This window comes from Carcharhinus amblyrhynchos, chromosome 2 (genome assembly GCF_965287045.1).
Source record: "Carcharhinus amblyrhynchos chromosome 2, sCarAmb.v2.hapA, whole genome shotgun sequence".
NCBI lineage: Eukaryota > Metazoa > Chordata > Chondrichthyes > Carcharhiniformes > Carcharhinidae > Carcharhinus > Carcharhinus amblyrhynchos.
Genome location: NC_137325.1, coordinates 133,855,318 through 133,881,587, shown reverse-complemented (window position 1 = coordinate 133,881,587; position 26,270 = coordinate 133,855,318). Strand labels below are relative to the sequence as shown.

Genomic DNA, 26,270 nt, shown 5'->3' with positions numbered 1-26,270 from the left:
CATAGAGTACGCAGGGGAGAAGGAAAGGAGAGGGTGCAGAATATACTGGTACAGTCAGAACTAGGGTGTGGAGAAAGATCAACTTAATATAAAGTAGGTCCATTCAAAAACCTGATGGCAGCAGGGAAGAAGCTATTCTTGAATTGGTTGCTATGTGTCCTCAGACTTTGGTAACATTTTCTCCATGGAAAAACAAAGAACAAAGAAAATTACAGCACAGGAACAGGCCCTTCGGCCCTTCAAGCCTGCACCGACCATACTGCCCATCTGAACTAAAACACCCTATCTATCTGGGGACCAAATCCCTCTATTCCCATCCAATTCATGTATTACTCAAGACGCCCCTTTAAAGTCACTATCATATCTGCTTCCACTAACTTCCTCGGCAGCAAGTTCCAGACACCCACCACCCTCTGTGTAAAAAATCTGCCTCGTACATCTCCTTTAAACCTTGCCCCTTGCGCCTTAAACCTATGCCCCCTAGTAATTGACTCTTCCAGCCTCGGGAAAAGCTCCTGACTATCGATTCTGTCCATGCCCCTCACAATATTGTAGACTTCTTTCTGGTCGCCCTTCAACCTCTGTCCATCCCTCATCCTCCATCATTCCAGTGAGAAGAAACCAAGTTTTTCCAACCTCTCCTCATAGCTAAAATCATAGAAACCCTACAGTACAGAAAGAGGCCCTTCGGCCCATCAAGTCTGCACCAACCACAATTCCACCCAGGCCCTATGCCTAATCCGTATATATTTTACCCGCTGATCCTCTTTAACGTATGCCTGTACGGTCAATTTAGCATGGCCAATCGACCTAACCTGCATATCTTTGGACTGTGGGAGGAAACCGAAGGACCCAGAGGAAACCCACGCAGACACGAGGGGAATGTGCAAACTCCACACAGACAGTGACCCAAACCGGGAATCGAACCCAGGTCTCTGGAGCTGTGAAGCAGCAGTGCTATCTACTGTGCTACCGTAATGCCCTCTATACCAGGCAACATCCTGGTAAATCTTTTCTGTACCCTCTCCAAAGCCTCCACATCCTTCTGGTAGTGTGGTGCCCAGAATTGAACACTATATTCCAAATGTGGCCTAACTAAGGTTCTATAAAGCTGCAACATGACTTGCTAATTTTTAAACTCAATGCCCTGGCCAATGAAGACAAGCATGCCGTATGCCTTCTTGACTACCTTCTCTACCTGTGTTGACACATTCAGTGATCTGTGTACCTTCACACCCAGACCTTTCTGCATTTACTAGATATTTCCCATCTGTACTAGACCTTCCAAAATGCATTACCTCACATTTATCTGGATTAAACTCCGTCTGCCACCTCTCCACCCAAGTCTCCAACCGATCTATTATCCTGCTGTATCCTCTGACGGTCCTCAGAAGGTGGGAAAGAGAATGTCCAGGGTGCGTGGGGTCCTTGATTATGCTGGCTGCTTTCCCAAGGCAACGGGAAGTGTACACAGACTCAGTGGATAGGAAGCTGGTTTGCATGATGGACTAGGTAATGATGCTTGTTGTATAGGGAACGGTTGAGGACTCTGGGTTTGTACTCATTGGAATTTAGAAGGATGAGGGGGGATCTTTTTGAAACTTAGCGAGGCCTGGATAGAGTGGATGTGGAAAGGATGTTTCCTCTAGTAGGAAAAACTAGAACCAGAGGGCACAACCTCAGGCTAAAGGGACGATCCTTTAAAACAGAGATGAGGAGGAATTTCTTCAGCCAGAGAATGGTGAATCTGTGGAACTCTTTGCCGCAGAAGACTGTGGAGGCCAGGAGGAAAAAAATGATTTTCTAATTTGAAGTGCATTTTCTAAAACAAAGCATTTCTTTATTTTAACAGCAAGAGTTTCAAGTCAGCAGATATGAAGTCTCCCCAGATATGAAGTACGTGCTGCTGGCATACAATGTCAAAAAGGTACGTACAGTTCTTTGGTTTATTTATGGACAATTTTGCTGAAGACAACATCCAGCTGAAAGTGCAAAAAATACAACCTCAATGCTTCATTAATTTCCTTCTCATAAATTAATGCTTAAAACCTGGTTTCAAATAATCTCATTTTTTATGGTGAACTGTGATAAAGCTGTTGACGGAACAAATGATTTATTTAAATTTTAAAGTTTATTTATCAGCGTCATAAAGAGGCTTACATTAACACTGCAATGAAGTTACTGTGAAAATCCCCGCATCGCCACACTCCAGCAACTGTTCGGCTACACTGAGGCAAAATTCAGCATGGCCAATGCACCTGACCTGCACCTTAGCTGTAGGTTTTGTTGCAGGAGTAAGTTTGCAGATGACACAAAGATTGGAAGGGTGGCTAACAGTGAGGCGGAGTGTCTTGGGCTACAAGGAGATATTGATGGAATGGTCAAATGGGCAGATAAGTGGCAGGTGGAATTTAACCCCAAAAATGTGAGGTCATACACTGTGGAAAGAGTAATGTGACAAGAAAGTATTCAATAAATGGAAATTCTGTGGAACAAAGGGACCTTGGTGTGTTGGTCCATAGATCTCCGAAAGTGGAAGGGCATGTTCATACGGTGGTGAAAAAGGCATATGAGACAATTGCTTTTATCAATCGAGGCATAGATTACAAAAGCAGGGAAGTCATATTGGAGTTGTGTAGGACTTTGGTGAGGCCACAGCTGGAGTACTGTGTGCAGTTTTGTTCACCACATTATCAGCAGGCTGTGATTGCACTGGAGGGGGTGCAGGGGAGATTTATCAGGATGCTGCCTCGGATGGAATATTTAAGTTATGAAGAGAATTTCCCCCCACAGTCCAAAGATGTGCGGGTTAGGTTGATTGGCCATGCTAAAATTGCCCCTTAGTGTCCTGAGATGCGTAGGTTAGAGGGATTAGTGGGTATAATATGTAGGGATATGGGGGTAGGGCTTGGGTGGGATTGTGCTCTCTGCAGACTCGATGGGCTGAATGGCCTCTTTCTGTACTGTAGGGTTTCTATGATTCTATGAAGAGAGGTTGAATAGGCTTGGATTGTTTTCATTGGAGCAGAGAAGACTGAGGGGCGACCTGATTGAGGTGTGCAAGATTATGAGGGGCATGGACGGGGTGGATAAGGAGCAGCTGTTCCCCATAGTTAAAGGGTCAGTCACGGGGGAGATCAAGGTGAGAGGCAGGGGGTTTCAGGGGATGTGAGGAAAACTGTTTTTGCCCAGAGGGTGGTGATGGTCTGGAATGCGCTGCCTGGGAGGGTCCTCGAGTATAAAGTATCATAAATAACAAATAAATTATCTGGAGGAGCACTTGGCACATCATAACATTCAGGGCTATGGATCAAGGGTTGGCAAATGGAATTAGGTAGGAGTTCAGGTGTTTCTAATGTGTAGGTGTGGACTCGATGGGCAGAAGGGCCTCGTCTGCACTATATGATTCTATGATGTGTGAAGACATTATTACCATGCAGAATGGGCAAGTAAATGAAAATTACTATCATTCAGATGAGCGTGTTATGGTGCATCTTGGTAGGGTGAATAAGGAGGTTACGCACTTCTTGAATGGTAGGAGCTCAAACAGAGTCGAGAAGCAAATGTATCAAACAATACACGTAGCAATGCAGGTGAACACAGCCACGGAAGAATGCAAACAAAATAGTGTTTATTGCTGGAGGAATAGAATTAAGCACCAGTGAAGCTATGTGCTATTTATACGGAGCCCTCAGTTCGATCATAGTACTAGCAGTGTTTCTGATCTCGACACATCATAAAGGAATATGGAGGCACTGGTGAAGGTGTAACAAAACACTTACTGGGATGGTACTGGATTTGACAAATGCAACTATCAGGATAGACTGAATAGCCTGCCTGTGGGTCAATCTAATCGAAATGTTGAACATTATTGAAAGGGTTTAATTAGGTTGACTTAGAGAAGATGTTTCCACTCGTGGGGAATCCCAAAACTGGTGGCTGTAAGTATTTGATAGTAACTAATGTATCTAATAAAGGATGAAGGAGACTGTAGGATGTGCCACTGCAGTGAGTCATAGCATCCATACAGTGCAGAAGGAGGCCATTTGGCCCATCAAGCCTGTACCGGTAATAATCCCACCGAAGCCCTATCTCCATAATCCTATATATTTTCCCTGCTAGTCCCCCTGACACTAGGGGGCAATTTAGCACGGCCATTCCGCCTAACCTGCACATTTTTGGAGTGTGGGAGGAAACCGGAGCACCCGGAGGAAACCAACACAAACACGTGGAGAATGTGCAAACTCCACACAGACAGTGACCTGAGGTCGGACTTGAACTCGGGTCCCTGGCACTGTGGGGGCAGCAGTGCTAACTGCCGTGCCACCATGCCGCCCCATTGTAAGTCACTGAGACAATTGGGATATATGAATTTCAGGGGAAGCTCGATTGTCACGCTTGTAGGGTGGGATTTTGCGGCCTCACTCGGGCAGGATTGTAACATCCTGCCCGAAACCGACAGAGATTTCCGTTCTGGGAACCTCGGAAGCGGGGCGGGCGAGGTGATAGGGTTTCGGCTGTAGAATACGATGTGGGGTTAGATGACAAAGGTTGGAAAAGGCTGATGTGGAGTACAAACACCGTCACAGACCTATTGGGCTGAGTGACGTTTTCTGTTCTGTAAATTCTATATCATTAGCTGTGACTTGATTCCCAGTGCTCATTAAGATCTGTGCTCTGAACTGTAGGTTGCTGTTGTGTGAACACAGGAGTGATGGCAGCATTGAGAGAGGTGTTTTTTTTTAACCACATCGAAGCTTTCCAACCACTTGCTTCACTGTAGTGCCACCTAGTGAAAGCGGGTGGGGGACCAAGCTTGTGATGTGAAGCTCGACAAACTGTCAGCCTTTCGGGGTGGGAGATGTGGTGAATCATTGTAAAATGCAGTTTGTGTAAGAAAGAAATCCCTGGACCCATGAATCACCAAATCTCAAAAAGCTAATAGGTGCCTGAACAATGGCTGGTTTTGCAGTACATCACTTAGATTGCAGCAAGCGTGACATACATTGACATCAGCTCATTTTTGAAGTCCGGTTTACAGTGTGAGGGCCTTCTGGGTTCACCGCCTACCAGTGTAATTCAGCTCCACCGCTGTCGTCAAATGTTTCTTTTTTAGATGTAGTTGTTAAAGTTTAGCCAGTCAAACAGTGGAAAAAAAATAAATGGCGATGGGAAAACTGTGCAAAGAATGTCTGGGCACCACATTGAAACAGTAAGAAGTCCCACAACACAAGGTTCAATCCAACAGGTTTATTCGGTAGCATAAACTTTCGGAGTCTCACTCCTTCTTCAGGTGAGTGAGGAAGGAGTGACACTCACCTGAAGGAGGAGCGACACTCTGAAAGCTCATGCTACCAAATGGACTTTAACCTGGTGTTGTGAGACTTCTTATAGTGCTTAACCCAGTCCAAAGCTGGCATCTCCACATCTGCGCATTCAAACACAGACCTCAGTCTCCACACACCTCTCTAACTTTTATTTCAGCCCCTGGAAGGCCATCCTGCTCTGCTTTGAGGTTAAAACATAAAAATCCACCTGGCCAAATGCCTCGCTTGCCATCTATTAAAGCAGACTGGGTCCATGTGCAAAACTCTGGTGCGGCCGCACTTGGAGTATTGCGTACAGTTCTGGTCGCTGCGTTATAAGAAAGATGTGGAGGCATTGGAAAGGGTGCAGGGGAGGTTTACCAGGATGTTGCCTGGTATGGTGGGAAGGTCTTCTGAGGAAAGGCTGAGGGACTTGAGGTTATTTTTATTGGAGAGAAGAAGGTTAAGAGGTGACCTGATTGAGGCATGCAAGATGATCAGAGGGATGGACAGTGAGAGCCTTTTACCTTGGATGGTGATGGCTAACACAAGGGAACACAGCTTTAAATTGAGGGGTGGTAATTATAGGACGGATGTCAGAGGTAGGTTCTTTACTCAGAGGGTAGTAAGGTCGTGGAATGCCCTGCCTGCAGCAGTTGTGGACTCGCCAACTTTAAGGGCATTCAAATGGTCAGTGGATAGGCATATGGATAACATTGGAATAGTTTAGGTTAGAGGGTCATTAGATTGGTTCCACTGGTCGGTGCTGAAATGTTCTATGTTCTATAAAATTGTGCTCAATTTGCCCCTTAGTGGGTTAATTTATTTTTAATTTATTCATGGGATATGGGCATCGCTGGCTGGCCAGCACTTATTGCCCATCCCTAGTTGCCCTTGAACTTAGAGTTTTTCACACAGAGGATAGTGGTTGCCTGAAACTTGCTGCCGGGGGAAGTAGTGGAAGCAGATACGACAGTTACTTTTACACAGAGTCTGGACAAATGCATGAATAGGATGGGAATGGAGGGATATCTTCCTCGGAAGGGTGGGGGGGCTTTAGTTCAGTGGGGCAGCATGGTTGGTGCAGGCTTGGAGGGCCGAACGGCCTGTTTCTGTACTGTGATTTTATTTTGTTCTTTGTCCTTTGAATGGAGTGGCTTGCTCACAGGCAGCTCATCAAACAAAATTTGACAATGAGCCGCAAAATGAGATATTTGGACAGATGAACAAAATATTGGTTAGGGAGGTAGGTTTCAAAGGAAGGAATAAGAGATGGGATTGTGTCGGTGCAGACTCAATGGGTCAAATGGCCTCCTTCTGCACTATAGGGATTCTATGATTCTATGAACTGCTAACAAATGCAATCAGAATCAATGTCCCAAGCTGCTTTATTGAGAAGCATACCTGTGCTGTCCAAGTGAACGACAGGCTGTTTCTGAACACGTTAAAACTTCAACCCACCGAGTCTACTCCACTACTGAGTGAGATCGTGGCCGACCTGATGCGCTGATCCTCAACTCCACTTTCCTGCCTTATCACCAATTCCCTAACCAATCAAAAATCTGTTTATCTCAGCCTTGAAGAAAAATGTGCGTTGGCCATGCTAAATTGTCCCTCAACGTCAGGGGGCTAGCTATGGTAAATACATGGAGTTACCGGGATAGCACCTGGATGGGATTGTGGTCAGTGCAGGCTCGATGGGCTGAATGGCCTCCTTCTGCACTGCAGAGATTCCGTGAATCTCATGAGCATAGTAAACGACCCAACCTCCTCTGTGGCAAAGAATTGCGCAGATACACTCGCCTCTGAGAGACAAAATTCCTCCTCATCTCTGTCTTAAGCAGGTGACTCCTTCCTCTGAGATATGCCCTGTGGTCCGAGATTGTCCCACAAGAGGAAACAACCTCTTAGCATCGACCTTGTCAAGAAGCCTCCTGGGCAGCCATTCCGCCTCTCATTCTTCTCAACTCCAACGAGTATTTGAGTGTGTATACACACTTGAGACACAAATTTAGCCCTTCACATTTAAAGTGCCGCTCTCTTCCTCTGTGGCTCGGTACCACAGCTTGATGCTGTTCTGATTGAACACAGATTCCAAGCTTGGCAGAAATGCAGGCTGGTGAGCGATGAGATTAGTTGTTAAAAATGCATGTCATTTCAAGTCAGTGCCTTTGTGGAGTATTTTGAACAGAAGGTAAAGGATGATTTATGGAGACTCGCAGCAGAAATCTGCCACAGACCTTACCTCACTATGCTGGGAGTGTCAGATTATGTGGCAGCAAAATAAAATCCACCAGCAGCTTATGTACTTGATTTTGAGCTGCGGCTCCATATAACCACAATAGATATGAGCTCAGAGGCCAGAACTGTTCTTGGATTTATGTGTGAGTACAGGAATCTCATTCTGAGTGGATCCACTCAGAGGCAGAGACACATTACTGTGGGACCACTGTGTTCCTCAGTTAATCTCACACTTGGAACACGGAAACCATCAGGTAACCTCTGAGCTGCCTGGTTTCAGACTGCTTACTTGAGTTTCATACTCTTCTCTCTAACTTTATTCCACTCTGTCTTTAAGGCATTAACTTATACAAGTGTGATGGGTCACATTTTGCAGTAGACATGGTTCAAGTTTTGTTTGTTATAATATGTTTGGTATTAACACCTACCCATTGCATTCCCACCCACCCCCCCGCACACACACACACACACACACACACACACTCACAGGGTCACATACCTGCACACACACCTGCACGGGCACACACACACACATACATGCACACACACCCGCACACACACACTCACAGGCTCACACACACACACACACACATGCACGCACCCTTACACATGTATGCACGCACACAAACACACACACATACATGTATGCACAACACACTCATACACGCACGCACGCACACATACTAGTTAATAGAATCATAGAGGTTTGCAGCATGGAAACAGGCCCTTCAGCCCAACTTGTCCATGCCGCCTAGTTTTTATTGTTAGTAGAATTAATAGAATTCATCTGTTAAAGATCTCGGTAACTTCCCATTCCTCAGAGCTGTTGTGAGATCATTCCTTCTGTGATCGGAGGACCGTAACACCATCCAAGCTTCTTAATTACTGACTCCTCCCAAACTGTTGCTTGTGCAAATTAAGCCAGAATCCATCTGACAAAGCATATAAACGGAACAGGCTTGCTCATTTCTCTGCATTGTCAATCAGTGTCAGTTTGTGTTCTATCAAACAGTATTGATGTGTTCAGACATTAATACATGTAAACCATTCCAGAGCTCAGTCTTTTACCAAAGCGAGGCACAGCTTTTAAAGATGTTTGTTCACTGATTTCAAATCATTGTACGGCATAAACTGTAGAATCCACCACTGTGCAGAAAGAGGCCATTCGGCCCATTGATGTTACTATGTAACCAATGGCAACATGCTGTGATGGTCAGCTGACCCGGTTGAAATAGGAAGCAGATGGAGACTGTGGGAGCTTTTCTGGCCCAGGGCATAGCTCCGGTGGTTGTGTAAAAAAGGATCTTCATTAAACCGTTTACTTTGGATTTATTTTGTGCAGTTGGTTTTTTGTTTATTCTCGCTTGCTGCTGGAGGATTCTTACTGTTGGATGAACAATCAAGACTTCTCCAACCCTTCAAAAGAGCATCACACTCAAGCCTGTCCTATCCCTGTAGTACCGTGCATTAACCATGGTTAATCCTATTAAGCTAAACATCTTGGGACAACTAAGGGGCCATTTACACGGCCAATCCATCTAACCTGCATATCTTTGGACACTAAGGTGCAATTTAGCACGGCCAATCCACCTAACCTGCATAGCTTTGGACACTAAGGGGCAATTTAGCATGGCCAATCCACCTAACCTGCATAGCTTCGGACACTAAGGGGCAATTTAGCATGGCCAATCCACCTAACCTGCATAGCTTTGGACACTAAGGTGCAATTTAGCACGGCCAATCCACCTAACCTGCATAGCTTTGGACACTAAGGGGCAACTTATCATGGCCAATCCACCTAACCTGCATATCTTTGGACACTAAGGGGCAATTTAGCATGACCAATCCATCTAACCTGCACATCTTTGGATTGTGGGGAGAAACCAGAGCACCCAGAGGAAACCCATGCAGGCACGGGGAGAATTTGCAAGCTCCATAGTTATGCAGCAGGGAAGAGGATGAAGGAAGCGGACGTGACCTTATTGCATGCTGGAGCATATTAGAGGGTCTGAATGACCCACTTCTACCCCTTTTCATATGTTCTTATGTGACATTCTGTAAGCTGTCCTTCCTTCTTCTCATTGGCCTGTGGTTGGTAGTCTTGGACACTCTCCTAGCAGTGCACAGTCTCACCACCTCTCCAATCAATACTCCTCAGCTAATGTTATGTACCACAAAGTTTCTGCAAATATTGGTGCCTTCTTGAGAGTAAGCTTCTCTTCTGTCAGCAGATGAGCTTCCACAGCTGGACCCTTGTACCTAAGACAATCCTACTTTTAATGAAATCATCCTTAAGCTGCCCAGACTCATAAGATTCAGCTAAACATCTCTGCACAATCACAGAGCGACCAATATTCTCCCTGTCTCTGGGGCTCCAGTGTTAAACACGTAGAGCCGGACACTTGTCCCAAGTTTGGGAAAGGCAAGAATCAGGGCAGTTCCTAACTTTGCCGATACACAGGCATCACCTCCCCCCATATCTGCCACATTTTCGTCTCCTGGAGATGTGGGCAGACCATGTTCAGTTCAGCTCCCTCCCTCAGATGTACAGATGCTGGGATGGGCCTGGTTACAAGGGATATTGGCCCCCACTCACAACATTGCTCTAAGTCCCCCAATCTGCACCTCAACCTCTCATCCACCCCCACTCCCTCAATGCCCCTCATACCCCCATGTCTTTCCACACCCCCTCCAAGCTTTCAATGTATCTTCCATATCCACTCACTGAGTATTTACCAAGTAGTATTGGAAATTCTTTGAAAAAACTTGGAAAAATTAAATATTGATCAATCCAAAAGAATGTTAATCTATTCATATACAATCATTCACTTTGCACATAAAAATTTCCAGTCCCATTCAAAAAAGATGAACTACCCTCAAATGGATATTAAATTTTGAAAATAAACACCTGTTCAGAAATCACAAAGACCTCAGAACATCTCAAAGCTGTCACTCAAACCATGTTCTGAGCCAACTGGAAGCTAATTATTTCTCATTTTCTGAAACTCAACCAAGCATTCATAATGGGCTCAGCTGTCAAAATAAATTATTACATCTTCAGACATTGAAGCCTATTGAAACTGAAAGACCAGCTGGTTTTCCCTTCAATGCTTAATCAGCAGGACACTTCACATTTAAACTACTGTGCTGATCATGACAGGAAAGTTTGCAGGCATTGTTTTCTTTAGTTTTGAATCCATAATAGCATTTTTTCTATCTCCCAGATACCCTGTACAAAGTTGGAGACTGAAGTTTTAATCGTCCACCAATATTTTTACATCTGCTGGTACTGTTGCAAGTAAAAACACCACTCCATTCCAATTTCACACTTCTGACACCATGTACCATGTGAGATGGCACTGATGTTTTATATCAGGACTTGAGGACACATGAATATGACAGGTCACAATATCGAAAGCAATTTATCCAAGCACACTCCATAGCTTAACGTTTCTAGTTCCCCCTACCGCAGGAATCATTGTGGGTGGGATGGGAAATTTGATGGACCATTTAAAGTTCCTTTGACCTCAGGGGGGGTGTGACCAGAAAATCCCACCCCATGCCTCTATTTGTAAAGTCCAGGATCCCATATGCTTTTTAACCCACTTTCTCAACTTTCAACCCTACCTTCAATGAAGTGTGCACATCCCTCTACTCTGCACCCCCCTCCCCCTTTTAGAATTGTACCAGTTACTCTATGTTGCTTCTCCTCATTTCCCTTTCAAAATTAGTCACTTCACACTTCTCTACATTAAATTTCATCTGCCACATGTTGGCTCATTCCTATCGATGTGCTGTCAAAATCTATAGTTAGCCAACTAATGTGTCCAAAGATGTGTGGGCTTGGTGGATTGGAAATGGTATATTGCTCCTTAGTATGAGGGGGTTTATGAATGTATGGGGATAGGGGCTGGGTGGGATTGTTGTCGGTACAAGCTCAATGGGCCAAAAGACCTCCTCCTGCAGTATAGGGAATCTATGATCCTATGATCTTCAAATTCTGTTCCATCTGCAAATTTTGAAATTGTGCCCTGCACACCCAAGTCTAGATAATTAATATAGAATTAAAATAAAGTCAGAAACACAGTGGTCTTAGTAGTGCCGAATTAGTATTGCCTAATTCAGCAGGTAGTAAATCCTCAAAGCAAATGGTATGAAAGAGATCCCACAATTTTATTTAGCCGCAAAGAAAGAAAGAGATCTCTCGCTGACTTTGAGAGCCAATAGAGAAAAATCTCTTTTCCCTTATTCGTTTGTGGGACATGGGCGTTGCTGGCTGGCCTATTCCTACTTGCCCGAGTTGAGAGTCAACCATATTGCCATGGCTGTGGAGTCACATGTAGGCCAGACCAGGTAAGGATGGCTGATTTCCTTTCCTAAAGGGCCCTAGTGAGCCAGACGGGTTTTTCTGACAACGGTTTTGTGTCATCAGTGGATTCTTAATTTCAGATTTTTTTTATTGAATGCAAATACCACCATGACAGGATTCAAACCCAGGTCCCCAGAACATTAGTTGAGTTTCTGGATTAATAGCCTAGCGATAATATCACTGGGCCATTGCCTCCCCTCCTCCCGGGGTCCTTATGCAATCTATTTACATGTGTGATTGGACTCTGATGTGCACTGCTCTGCATGGTTGTTTGGGGTGTTTAAGATTAACCTTTTGGCAGTGATAAAGTAAAGTAAATTAGCAAGCGTATTTCTGCCCCATGCTTATGAATCTGCTTAATAGGCAAAGGACTTATTCAAAAATAACAGCCTATCTGGTCTTTTGTCTCCTGCTCTTTCTGGGACCTCGCTGCGTGCTACCATTTTTCCACACTCACCACACTTCAAAAGTACTTCAGTGACTTTGAGAAGCCTGAGGTCATGAAAGGTGGTGTACAAATGTTGATTCTTTCTTGTAGTGAAATTGTTTTATATTCGCGCTCCCCGCTGGATGGTAAATGGTGCTTTCTCCACATCAGTCGCTCCAGCAACCATCAAAGTCATTATGAGCCTCTCTGTTGTGGGAATAAAGTCACATAAAAGAAAGTGCTCCCATCGCTTCCAAACCATCTGCTTCGTGGGCTGATTAGGAAATAACTGAGTGATTTTCTTATAATCGACATCCAATTCATTGCTCCAGTAATATTTCCAGAGGGTAAGTGGTTTGAATTAGTTTTAATGGAGTTCTGCCCTCCGGCTCGCGAGCTTTACTCATCTATTACATCTCTCCACATAGTCTTTACTGTCATTCCTTTGTCGTTCCCCAAAGAATCTCTGCCGTGCTCAGGTGGAGTTTTCTACTGGCTCTGCTGATTGCTTTACAAGTTCCATCCTAAGAAGTGAAGATGCCATTATTAACCAGAATTTTAAAATAATAAGCCATTGCAGATGCTCAGACATGTTAAGAGCCCTGTTGCTAAAGCATATTTTATTAATAAGGACATTGAGCCCAAGAGTAAGGAGGTCATGTTGAACTTGTACAATACACTAAGCCTCATCTGAGGGACTGTGTCCAAATCTGGGTGCCATACTTGAGGGTGGCACAGTGGCATAGTGATTAGCACTGCTGCCTCACAGTGCCAGGGACCCAGGCTCGATTCCCGCCTTTGGTCACCGTCTACACAGAATCTGCACATTCTCCCCATGTCTGCACATCCTCCATAATTTTAAATGATGCATATTGTTATCCCTAACAAGGCGATTTAAAAATGTGACCTCCAAACTTCTATGCCGGGGTATTTCTCCCCCCTGAGTCCAGTGCAGTAGGTCATGGATTAAGGACGATATGTGATACACTGTGGTAAGCGATCAGCTCAACTAAGGTATATGATGACTGACCAGCCTGACCAATTTCTGACTGGCACTTTAGCACAGTGGTTAGCACTGCTGCTTCACAGCTCCCGGGTCCTGGGTTTGATTCCTGGGTCGGGTCACTGTCTGTGTGGAGTTTGTACATTCTCCTCGTGTCTGCGTGGGTTTCCTCCGGGTACTCCAGTTTCCTCCCACAGTCCAAAGATGCGTGGGTTAGGTTGATTGGCCACGCTAAGAAATTGCCCCTTCGTGTCCAGGGATGCGTAGGTTAGAGGGATTAGTGGGTAAACTATGTAGGGATATGGGGGTAGGGCCTGGGTGGGATTGTGTACGGTGCAGACTCGATGGGCCGAAGGGCCTCTTTCTGCACTGTAGGGTTTCTATGATTCCTTTGTCAGTTATTAGTGTCGGTGGGTATTTTCATAGTGCAGATTGAGGCCATTTGGCCCATCGAGTCTGCACCGACTCGCAGACAGAACATTTTGACCCAGGCCCAACCCCTGCTCTAAACCCGTAACACTGCTAATCCCCCTAACCTACACATCTGTCTCGCTAATCCCCCTAACCTACACGTCTATCTCGCTAATCCCCCTAACCTGCACATCTCTGAACACTAAGGGGCAATTTAGCATGGCCAACCCTGGTGCCAATCCGGTTTCCTCAGCATGCACTTCACTTCATTTATCTTCACTTAAGCCTCGATTGCTGGTCTGCTTCCCTCCCTGACCCATCCTGATTGCAGAGTGGCAACAGAACTGCCCACCCTGTGCCAGAACCCCAACTGTCCACATTATATATTAATGACTTGGAAGAAACAACTGAATGTATTATCTCCAAATTTGCAGATGATACAAAGTTAGATGGGGGATTGAGCTGTGAGGAGGATGCAGAGGTGCTTCAGTGTGATTTGGACAGGCTGAGCATGTGGGCATCTGCATGGCAGATGCAGGATAATGTGGATAAATGTGAGGTTATCCACTTTGGTAGCAATAATAGGAAGACAGATTATTACTGGAACTGGTGTAAATTGAGAGAGGTGGATACTCAGCAAGACCTTGGTGTCCTTGTGCATCAGTGGCTGAAAGTAAGCACGCAGATACAGCAGGCGTGAAGAAGGCAAATGGTATGTTGGCCTTCATAGCGAGAGGATTTGAGTATAGGGATAAGGATGTTTTGCTGCAATTGTGTGGGCATTGGTGAGGCCACACCTGGAGTATTGTGTATAGTTTTGATGTCCTTATCTGAGGAAAGATGTTCTTGTGATAGAGTACAGCGCAGGTTTACCAGGCTGATTCCTGGGGTGGCGGATCTGTCATATAAGGAGAAACTAAATCAGCTAGGATTATATTCACTGGAGTTCAGAACAGTAAGAGGGGATCTCATAGAAACTTATAAAATTCTAACAGGGTTAGACAGGGTAGATTCAGAAAGAATATTCCCAATGGTGGAGGAGGCCCAACCTAGCCAATGCCCTCGAGAACAGGCAACACACTTGTGAACCTTCTCTTCCCTCTCTCCAAAGGGGTATGCAGTCAGGAGAGAGTTGTTCCAGGGTTGCTCAACATTGACTTGACTCCATGAAGTCTTAGAGCACCAGGTAAAACATGGGCAAGGAAACATCTTGTTGATTACCATGTACAATCCCCCCTCAGCTGAGGAGTCAATACTCCTCCATGTTGAACACCACCTGCAGGAAGCACTGAAGGTGCCAAGGGAACAGTGTGCACTCTGCATGAGGGACTTCATTGTCCAACACCAGGAGTGGCTTGTTAGCATCAGTACTAACCGAGTTGCCTGCTTATTAATGGACATAGCTGCTAGACTGGGTCTGTGGAAGGGAGTGAGAACCGACAAGAGGGGAAAAAACTACAAGTTACAAACTGCAAATTATAAAAAGCTACAAATGACAAGATTATGAGTGAATTGAAAAGCGTGGATAGCCAGATGCTCTTTCCTAGGGTAGGAAAGTCAAGTACAAGGGGACAGAGGTTTAAGGGCATGGGGAAAAGTTGAGAGGAGATGTGCGAGGCAAGTTTTTTCACACAGAGGGTGGGGAATGTCTAGAACGCTCAGGGAGATGGTGGGAGCAGGCATGATAACAGCATTTAAGGGTCATCCTGACAAATATCTGAATGGAAGGATATGGACTCCGTAAGTGCATATGGTTTTAGTTTAGTTAGGGCATCATGATCAGAACAGCCTTGGAGGGCCGAAGGGCCTGTTCCTGTGCTGTACGTTGTTCTTTGTACTCGGCCTCCTCTTCACCAACCTTGGCCACCTATTGAAGATGTCCATGACAGTATCGGGAGGAGTGCGATTTGCCCAGAGTTTGTGGAAGCAAGAGTCCCACCTTCACACTGAGGACATTTTTCATTGTGATGAAGGGCACTACCACCGTGCTGAATGGGATAGATTTCAAACCCAACTCGAAACTCGGCATCCATCGGGTGCTGTGGGCCATCAGCCGCAGCCAAATTGAATTCAGCACAACCTGTAACCCCATGGCCGTCCGTATCCTCTACTGGGGGAATCAGCTGTGATTCAGTGAAGCATGCAGGACGATGTGCCATGAGCACATTGCTGGGTGCATACAGGTGTTGTAGCTGTACTGGAACAGCTTGTCTAGGGGCAAGGCAATTTCTGTAACACAAGTTTTCATGAATATTGCTGGAATGTTGTCAGGGCCCATAGCTATTGCAACATCCCGTGTATTTAGCTGTTTCTTGCTATCATGTGGAGTGTGGTCCCTCATGCGGAGCGCATCCTCTTCCCTTGGCGCCTTCAGTGCTTCCTGTAAGTGGTGTTCAACATGGAGCAGTGCCAGGTATACCTAAAAATGAGATGTCAACCTGATGAAGCTACTACAGAACTCTTTGTGTGCTAAACAGTAGAAACAGCATATAGTACGCAGAGCAAAGTGATTCCACAACCAATGGATCAAATCTAAACTCAACGTTCCTGTCACATCCAGTCACGAACGGTGATGGACAATTAAACAGCTAACAGAAGAAGGAGGTACCAGACGTTTCCCCAGTCTGACACAGTGGTGCGAAGGAGAAGGCATTTGGAACCATCTTCAGCCAGAAGGGCCAAGTAGATGATCTACCTCGGCCTCCTCCAGTGGACCCCAGCATCATAGATGTCAGTCTTCAGCTAATAGGATTCACTCCACGTGATATCAAGAAACAGTTGAACACACTGGATACTGCAACAGCTACGGGCCCTGACAATATTCCAGCAATATTCACGCAAACTTGTGTCCCAGAACTCACTGCACCCTAGCCAAGTACAACTACAATACCAGTGTGCACCCAGCAATGTGGAAAACTTTCCAGCTTGTCTACAGCCAGCAGGACAAATCCACCCTGGCTAATTATCCCTTCATCAGTCTACTCTCGGTCATCAGTAAAGTGATGGAAGTGGTTGTTAATGGTGTTATCAAGTAGCACTTCCCCAGCAATATGTGCAGTTTGGGTTCACCCCGGGCCCCTCAGCTCCCTACCTCATTGCAGCCTTGGTCCAAACACGGACAAAGGAGATGAGATGAGAGTGACAACCCTTGACGTCAAGGCAGCATTTGATTGAGTTGGCATCAAGGAGCCTGAGCGAAACTGAAGGCAATGGGAATCAATGGAAAAACTCTCCACTGGGTGGAGTTGTGAAAGGATGTGCATGCACCTTTAAGGATGCATAAGAACATAAGAAATAGGAGCAGGAGTAGGCCATCTAGCCCTTTGAGCCTGCCCTGCCATTCAATAAGATCATGGCTGATCTGAAGTGGATCAGTTCCACTTTCCCACTTTCTTCCCATAACCCTTAATTCCCTTGTCTGTCAAAAACCTATCTACCCGTGTCTTAAATATATTTAGCAAGGTAGCCTCCACCACTTCAATGGGCAGAGAATTCCAGAGATTCACCACCCTTTGAGTGAAAAAGTTCCTCCTCAACCCCGATCTAAACTTCCCCTCCCTTATCTTGAGTCTGTGTCCTCGAGTCCTGCTATCCTTTCTAAGCGGGAAGAATCTCGCCACCTCTACCCTATCTATCCCTTTCATTATCTTATACGTCTCTATAAGATTCCCTCTCATCCTTCTAAACTCCAACGAGTACAGACCCAGTCTATTTAGTCTCTCTTCATAGTCCAACCCCCTCATCTCCGGTATCAACCTAGTGAACCTCCTCTGCACTCCCTCCAAGGCCAAAATATCCTTGCGCAAGTGCGGTGACCAAAACTGCACACAGTACTCCAGCTGCGGCCTCACCAGTACTCTGTACAGTTGCAGCAAGACCTCCCTGCTTTTATATTCAATCCCCCTCTCTTTAAAGGCCAGCATCCCATTCGCCTTCTTGATCACCTGCTGCACCTGCAGACTGGGTTTTTGCGATTCATGCACAAGGACCCCCAGGTCCCTCTGCACCGTAGCATGCTGCAGCTTTTCGCCTTTTAAATAGTAATCCCTCCTACTATTATTTCTGCCAAAGTGGATAACCTCACACATGCCAACATTATGCAATCTTAAACTCCTATCAATCATAACATAACTCCATAGGATGTGATGTACTGAGGAAGGATCTCAAAGAGATTTATAAAATTCTAACAGGACATAAAAACTTAAGAACTAGGAGCAGGAGTAGGCCATCTGGCCTCTCGAGCCTGTTCCGCCATTCAGTAAGATTGTGGCTGATCTTTCCGTGGATCCACCTCCACTTACCTGCCTGCTCACCTTTAATTCCTTTACTGCTCAAACATTTATCTATCCTTGCCTTAAAAACATTCAATGAGGTAGCCTCAACTGCTTCACTGGGCAGGGAATTCCACAGATTCACAATCCTTTGTGTGAACAAGTTCCTCCTCAAATCAGTCCTAAATCTGTTTCCCCTTATTTTGAGGCCATGCCCCCTAGTTCAAGTTTCACCCGGCAGTGGAAACTCTCACTAGACAGGGTAGATGCAGGGAGGATGTTCCTGATGGTGGGGGAGTCCAAAACCAGGGGTCACAGCCTGAGGATTCGGGGTAGACCATTTAGGACAGAGATGAGGAGATGTTCCTTCACCCTATGAGTGTTCATCCTGTGGAATTCATTACCACAGGAAGTAGTTGGTGTCAAAACGTGAATGTATTCAAGAGGTGGCTGGATGTAGCACTTGGGGTGAATGGGATCAAAGGTTATGAGAGAAAGCAGGATTAGGCTATTGAGTTGGATGATCAGCCATGATTGTGCTGAATGGTGGAGCAGGCTCAGAGGGTTGAATGGCCTCTTCCTGCTCCTACCTTCTATGTTTCTATGTCCCATGACTTTTAGACTGTTAACAAGCAGCAGGGTAGAGTATCTGTATATACTCCTATCTTCAACTAAGGGACCCACGTTATTATTTCACTAGTCCTTGTCAATGATTAAAAAGAAGATTGTAACAGAATTTATACCTGGTTCAAGGAAAGATGGTTATACTTTTGGAGGTCAGTCATCTCTGTTCCAGCATGTTGCTGCAGAAGATCCTTAACGTTCATCAAGTGTCAGCCTGGTGCAGCTACAACACAGGACTACTTGTGTGCCAAACAGTGTAAGCAGCATGTGATAGATGAAGCTAAGCAATCCCACAACCAATGGATTTGATCTAAGTTCGACAATCCTGCCTCATCTAGTCATGAATGGCAATGGATGATTAAAATCATAGAAACCAACAGTGCAGAAGGAGGCCATTCAGCCCATTGAGTCTGCACCAACCACAACCCCAACTCAGGCCCTATCCCCATAACCCCATGCGTTTACTATAGCTTGTCTCCCTGACACTAAGGGGCAATTTAACATGGCCAATTCACCCAAACTACACATAAAACGGACACTGGGAGGAAACTGGAGCACCTGGAGAAAACCCACACAGATACGGGGAGAATGTGCAAACTCCATACAGACAGTCACCCAAGCTGGGATTTGAACCCAGGCCCCTGGCGCTTTGAGGCAGCAGTGCTAACCACTGTGCCACCGTGCCGCCCTTAAACAACTGACAGGAGGAGGAGGGTCCACAAATGTTGCCATCCTGAATGATGGAGAAGCCCAGCACATCGATGTAAAAGACAAGCCCAACTGTCCGATACTCAACGATTTTCACTTCCTTCATCAATGACCTTGTTCCATCATTAGGTAGGAAATGGAGATGTTCACCAGTATTTGCACAATGTTCAGAACCACCTGCAGCTCTTCAGACGCTGAAGCAGCCCATGCCCATATGCAGGAAGAGCTGGTCAACATTCATGGCATTGACCAGAAACTGAACCACACTAGCTGTATGACCACTGTGGTTGTAAGAGAAAGTCAGAGGCTGCAAGTTGTGTGGTGGTTAACTCACCTCATGATAGCCTGTCCACTGTCTGTGAGACACAAGTATGATGGAATACTCTCCATTTGCCTAGATGAGCTCCAAAAATGCTCTAGAAGCTTGACATCATCCAAGCCAAAACACCCAAACCCACTACCTTAAATATGCACTCTCTCCACCCTCCCCCACCCCCAAGGCAGAAATGTTTACCATCCACAAAATACGACTCTCCAAGGCTCCTTCGATAGCACCTTCCAAACCTGTTACCTCTACTACCTGGAAGGACAAGGACAGCAGACACATGGAAACACCATCAACTGAAAATTCCTCTCCAACCACACACTATCCTGACTGGAAGCGTGGACATGGTTTTCCATTCGTGCTTGCCCCAAGCCCGGAAAATCCCACCTGAGGTCAACAGATCGTTGCATGGACCATGTCCTGCCCACTTCTATTCCCATGGTGAATGGAGTGGGAAACTTCTGCCCTAAATCCCTGTTCCTTCACTCCTAGATTCGTAGAAACCCTACAATACAGAAAGAGGCCATTCGGCCCATCGAGTCTGCACTGACCACAATCCCACCCTGGTCCTACCTACGTATTTACCCACTAATCCCTCTAACCCACGCATCTCAGAATACTTAGAGGCAATTTTTAGCGTGGCCAGTCAACCTAACCCACACATCTTTGGACTATGGGAGGAAACTGGAGCACCCGGAGGAAGCCCATTGTTGCTATGTCAAAATCCAGGAACTCCCTTCCTAACAGCACCGTGGGTGTACCTACACAACATGGACTGCAGCTGTTCAAGAAGGTGGCTCAATGCCACATCAAGGGCAAATAGGATTGGGCAATAAATGCGGGCCTAACCAGTGAGGCCCACACCCCATGAAAGAATAAATGAATGTAAAGTGAAACTAGCAACTGGTTCTTGCAGAAAGCCTGCACGACATAACATTCCCAACTCTCTATGCTATAACCACCCTATGATTCTTTGATAATGCCCAGTAATTTAAAACAATTGATTTGAAAGGAATATCTTTTCACACCATACTATTAGTTCCCATCATTGCTTCTCCCGGGGCTTTGTTGAAAACGAGATTTGGTACATGCCCTCATGGCAACATATTGGCTTTTTACATTGCAGTAATCTCCAGATCTCATATAGTTCCTCCTATTGTGACAGTGTTCCAAAAGGTTATATTATTTCAATCCTGACGCTTGTCAATTCAATACCCCTTCACATAGCTTATTTGTTTAGACGCAGCTATATTTTCAGCACCATCATCTCCTGGTCCTGAAATTCTTCCTTCTCAAGTGTTATCAGCATCATCGAGGGGGAGAGGCAGGCTTTTCAAAAGCACCAATTCTTGTTTAGTCAGTGATGTAAAAACTCTTGTGTCGATATTCTTTACAGTGTCGCTTGAGATATTAATGTTCGCCAGGAGAATTGTTATTCTCTTCTACGCACTGTGCCATGGCAGCTGTTCACCTGAGAGAGACTGGCAGGACCTAGCTATGGTACCTTGTCTGCAATATTGTCCTCCCAGCAGTTACAGTGCTCCCTCAGTACTGCTCCATAGGGTCAGCCTGGATTATATGCTCACCTCGCTGGAGTGGCGCGTGAGTCCACGCCTTCTGACTCAGAACTGAGAGTGCTGCCACTGAGACAAGACGAATGTGTCAATGCTTGGAACATTAGGTCTCTGCCTCCACCTCTAACTGTCTGAACCAACTGGGTGGCACGGTGGCACAGTGGTTAGCACTGTTGCCTCACAAGGCCCCAGGTTTGATTCCTGCCTCAGATCATTGTCTGTGTGGAGTTTGCACTTTCTCCCCGTGTCTGCGTGGGTTCCCTCCCACACTCCAAACATGTGCGGGTTAGGTGGATTGGCCATGCTAAATTGTGCCGTAGTGTCGGGAGGATTAGCAGGGTAAATGTGTGGAGTTACAGGAATAGGGCCTGGGCGGGATTGCAGTCGGTAAAGACATGGTGAGTCAAATGGCCTCCTTCTGTACTTCAAGGATACGATGAACTGTGCTTGCACCCACCGATCTTGCATTTGGACAGATTTCAAAACGTCCTGCCGATGTTTTAGCTGGCCATGCCTTGCAGGAGGATAAGAGTATGGGTGGCACAATGGCACAGCTGTTAACACTGCTGCCTCACAGCTCCAGTGACCCAGGATTAATTTTGGCCTTGGGTGACTGTATAGAGGTTGCACCTTCTCCCTGAGTCTGCGTGGACTTCCTCTGGGTGCCCTGGTTTAGTCGTAAAGGATTACAGCATAGAAACAGGCCCTTTGGCCCAACTTGTCCATGCTGCATTTTTTGAAACCCGGAAGTTAATCCATTTGCCCGCATTTGGCCCATATCCCTCTATACTTACCTTACCCATGTAACTGTCTAAATGCTTTATTTCCTCCCACAGTCCAAAGATGTGCAGGTTAGGTGGATTGGCCATGCTAAATTGCTCCTTCGAGTCCCAAGGTATGTAAGTTGGATTGGTTAGCCATGGTAATGTGTAGGATTACGTGGATACGAAGGGGGAGAGGGCTTGGGTAAGATACACTGTCAGAGAGTCGGCGCAGACTCGATGGGTCAAATGGCCTTTTCTGCACTGTAGGGATTCTATTGTCGGTTATCGTCCGAATATTAAAGAACTTTGTAGAGACCACTGTGAAGTTACCTTGGTCATCCTAAATCATAAAATCATAGGATATAGGAGCAGAACTCAGCCCATTGAGTCTGCCCCGCCATTCAATTAAGGCTGGTAACTTTCTTGACACCATTCCTGTAAGCCTTGATTACAAGATGCTGTCAAGGGACATAAACAGTGGAGAGAGCAGTGCTACCCAGCACTAAAAGAAGTCTCTGTGAGAATAGGAGAGCTAATAAGCAGAGAGGAGATAGAAGAGAAAATCGTTTTTGGGAAGCGCACTTCAGGCTCATGAGAAATGATGCATCAAGGAGGTGACAAGAAGGTTCTGATAAAAGCTGCTTTCTTTTCTTTAAGTGGCGGAGAGGATTGGTCTTCATTTTCAAGGACTGGGGGAAAGATTGAAAGTTCGGAGAGATGTGACTGTAGCTGCAGGTGGATTTTCTAAAACATGCTGGAGACAGGAGTTTCGAAGAATGAGGGGGGATCCACTTGAAGCTTACAGAATACTGAGAGGCCTAGGTAGACTGGACGGGGAGAGGATGTTTCGACTTGTGGGAGACTAGAACTCGAGGGCACAACCCTTCAGAGTGAAGGGACGGTCCTTTAAACCTGAGATGAGGAGGAATTTCTTCAACCAGAGGCTGGTAAATCTGTGGAACTCATTGAGAGTCTTTAAGACAGATAGATAGGTTCTTGATCATTCAGGGGATTAAGGGTTATGGGGAGAAGGCAGGAGAATGAGGATGAGAATCATATCAGCCATGATTGAATGACGGAGCAGACTCGATGGGCTGAATGGCCTGATTTTGCTCCTATGTCTTATGGTCAGTTAGCTGCAAGCATCAGAACACTGCATTTAATTGAACATTTAATTGGAGGAAATTTCTCCTCATCCGGAGCTCAATATAAAGAAATCAGAGGCAGTAGCAGGATTAAGGGAGGTAGAGATGGCCGTCATCAGTCTTCTCATGGGACCCAATGGGTGGATTTCTACGAGAATGATTTGAAAGGTGGGATTTTGCTGCCTCACTCAGGTGAGGTCAATGGAGATTCCCCTTGTTAGACCCTCACCCACCGTGGAATCGGAGTCGGTAGTGTTCCGGCCCAGATAGCATGAAAGTTAGAGAGTTGCAGATCTGTTTTGTTGGGTGAGTTTTTAATGCCCAATCTTGTGCACATAGCGCGTGGAAAAATCAGCGAGACCATTTCTAGCTGCTGCAGGCAGAGAGTGAGGCTTAATTCACCAGCCCAGCCTGCAGAGGGAGCTATTGTACACGTGTACAACTCTGATTCTGGACATGCGCAACAGCAACATCAGAGATCTGACAGAGAGAGAGAGAGCTGTCAGGCCTCTGCTGTTGCAGGCAGCCTGAAAACAACCCTCTTCCTCAATTGCGGGTGCCTGCGGTTGATTGCAAGCCCCACACTGCCCTGAAATGCAGCCCCTGGCAACCTAACCCCCATTGCCCAGTGAATCATGCCACGTCCCCCCACCAATCGGAGCTGCAGCGTGGCAGTGGGCGCCCCTCAATCCCCATACGAATTGCCTGCAGAGTGGTAATGGGCACCCTTTCCCTCCCTGATCGGGCTGACCCTTCAGTCCCCGCCCCCATAAGCCCTGCTCCATAAGCCCCACCCCATAAGCTCCCATGAGCCCTGCCCCCTAACACATTATTGAGGTGATAGTGTGGCACTGGCAAGTTGGCACGATCCAAGGGGCACCTCTCCCCGCCTGCCCTCGGCCTCCCCAGGGGACCTCAATGGCCTCCAGTTCTACCGGCGAGGCCAACACGACTGTTCCCCGTTCATAGGGAGCAGGTGTTTTCCTCATGGGAGAAAACCTCTCCTGGTGAGCCATAAAGACAAGTGAGCCAGGACGATTCCGCACCTGACTCGCTAATCACACATAATTCCACCCTATGTGTTTTTGGATTATGTACGTCAGTGAGAATCAGAAAAGGACCAAGGACAGATCCTTGATAGGATTTGCAGAAATAGTACCAGGGTCACGGGTTGATGTGCACTTCTCACAGAATCTCTACAGTGCTGCAGACAGGTTGGATTCGGCCCATCGAGTCCAGCCTGGCAGAGCACCTGAGGCCCTCTCCCCCGCCTTATCCTTGTAACCCTACACATTTTACCATGGCTAATCCATCCAACCTACATATCTTTGGACACTAAGGGGCAATTTAGCCTGGCCAATCCACTTAACCTATACAACTTTGGATGGTTGGAGGAAATCAGATCATAGAGGTTTACAACATGGATTCAGGCCCTTCAACCCAACTTGTCTGTGCTGCCCAGTTTTTAACCACTAAGCTAATCCCAATTGCCTGTATTTGGCCCATATCCCTTTGTACCCATCTTACCCATGTAACTGTCTAAATGTTTTTAAAAGACAAAATTGCATTCACCTCTGCTATTACCTCTGGCAGCTTGTTCCAGACACTCATCAGCTTCTCAGTGAAAAAAGTTGCCCCTCTGGACCTTTTTGTATCTCTCCCTTCTCACCTTAAACCTATGCCCTCCAGTTTTAGATCCCCTACCTTCGGGAAAAGATGTTGACTGTCTACCTTATCTATGTCCCTCATTATTTTAAAGACCTCTATAAGATTACGTCTACGTTTCCTTTGGTCCAAGGGAAAAAAGTCCCAGTCTATCCAACCTTTCCTTATAACTCAAACCATCAAGTCCTGGTAGCATCCTAGTAAATCTTTTCTGCATTTTTCTAGTTTAGTAATATCCCTTCTACAATAGGGTGACCAGAACTGTATACAGTATTCCAAGTGTGGCCTTACCAGTGTCGAGTACAACTTCAACAAGACATCCCAACTCCTGTATTCGATGTTCTGACCAATGAAATCAAGCATGCTGAATGCCTTCTTCTCCACCCTGTCGACCTGTGACTCCATTTTCAAGGAACAATGAACCTGTACCCCTAGATCTCTTTGCTCTGTAACTCGCCCCAACATCCTACCATTAATGAGTAAGTTCTGCCCTGGTTTGATCTACCAAAATGCATCACCTCACATTTATTCAAATTAAAGTCCATCTGCCATTTGTCAGCCCACTGGCCCAATTGATTAAGATCCCGTTGCCCACTATGCCACCAATCTTGGTGTCATATGCAAACTTGCTAACCATGCTTACTAAATCCTCAACCAAACTATTAACATAAATGACAAATAACAGTGATCCCTGATGCACACCGTTGGCCACAGGCCTCCATTTTGAAAAACAACCCTCTACAGCCACCCTCTGTCTTCTGTCAACCAATCAATTTTGTATCCATTTAGCCTCCTCACCCTGCATCCCGTGAGATTTAACCTTATGAAAACAATCGACCACGTGGTACCTTATCAAAGGCCCTGCTAAAGTCCTTTGACTGCACTGTCCTTACCTATCTTCTTGGTTACCCCAGATCACCTCCAGCAACTTCTCACCATTAGGAATGGGTAATAAATGCTGGTCCAGCCAGCGGCACCCACATCCTGACAATGAATAAAACAATTATGCTAAAGCTCTGATGAAGGGTCATCCAGACTTGAAACATTGGGTCTATTCTCTCTCCGCACATCTCTCAGACCTGCTAAGATTTTCTGCATTTTCAGGTTCCAGCGTCTGCAGTAATTTGTTATTCACAAAAAAAAATGCAAGCTGCTTTGTTCCTTAACCAAACTGCAATATTGTCCATATTGTTAACAAGAGCTAGGGGGCACAGCCTCAAAATAAGGGGGAGTCAATTTAGAACAGAGTTGAGGAGGAACTTCTTCTCCCAGAGGGTAGTGAGTCTTTGGAATTCTCTGCCCATTGAAGCTACCTCATTAAATGTGTTTAAGTCAGAGACAGATAGATTTTTGACCCAATAAGGGAATTAAGGTTATGGGGAGCAGGTGGATAAGTGGAACTGAACCACTATCAGATCAGCCATGATCTTATTGAAT

At 45.9% G+C, this 26,270-nt stretch overlaps 1 protein-coding gene across 2 annotated transcripts in view; it reads left to right on the top strand.

The window, feature by feature from the left end:
• Window positions 1-26,270, top strand: part of dpp6a (dipeptidyl-peptidase 6a) — a 961,250-nt gene that overhangs the window by 710,728 nt on the left and 224,252 nt on the right. For both annotated transcript variants that reach the window (XM_080217553.1, XM_080217561.1), the window contains exon 5: window positions 1,853-1,927. In XM_080217553.1, the coding sequence (XP_080073679.1) occupies window positions 1,853-1,927 (75 nt within the window). The remainder of the gene's footprint in view (window positions 1-1,852; window positions 1,928-26,270) is intronic.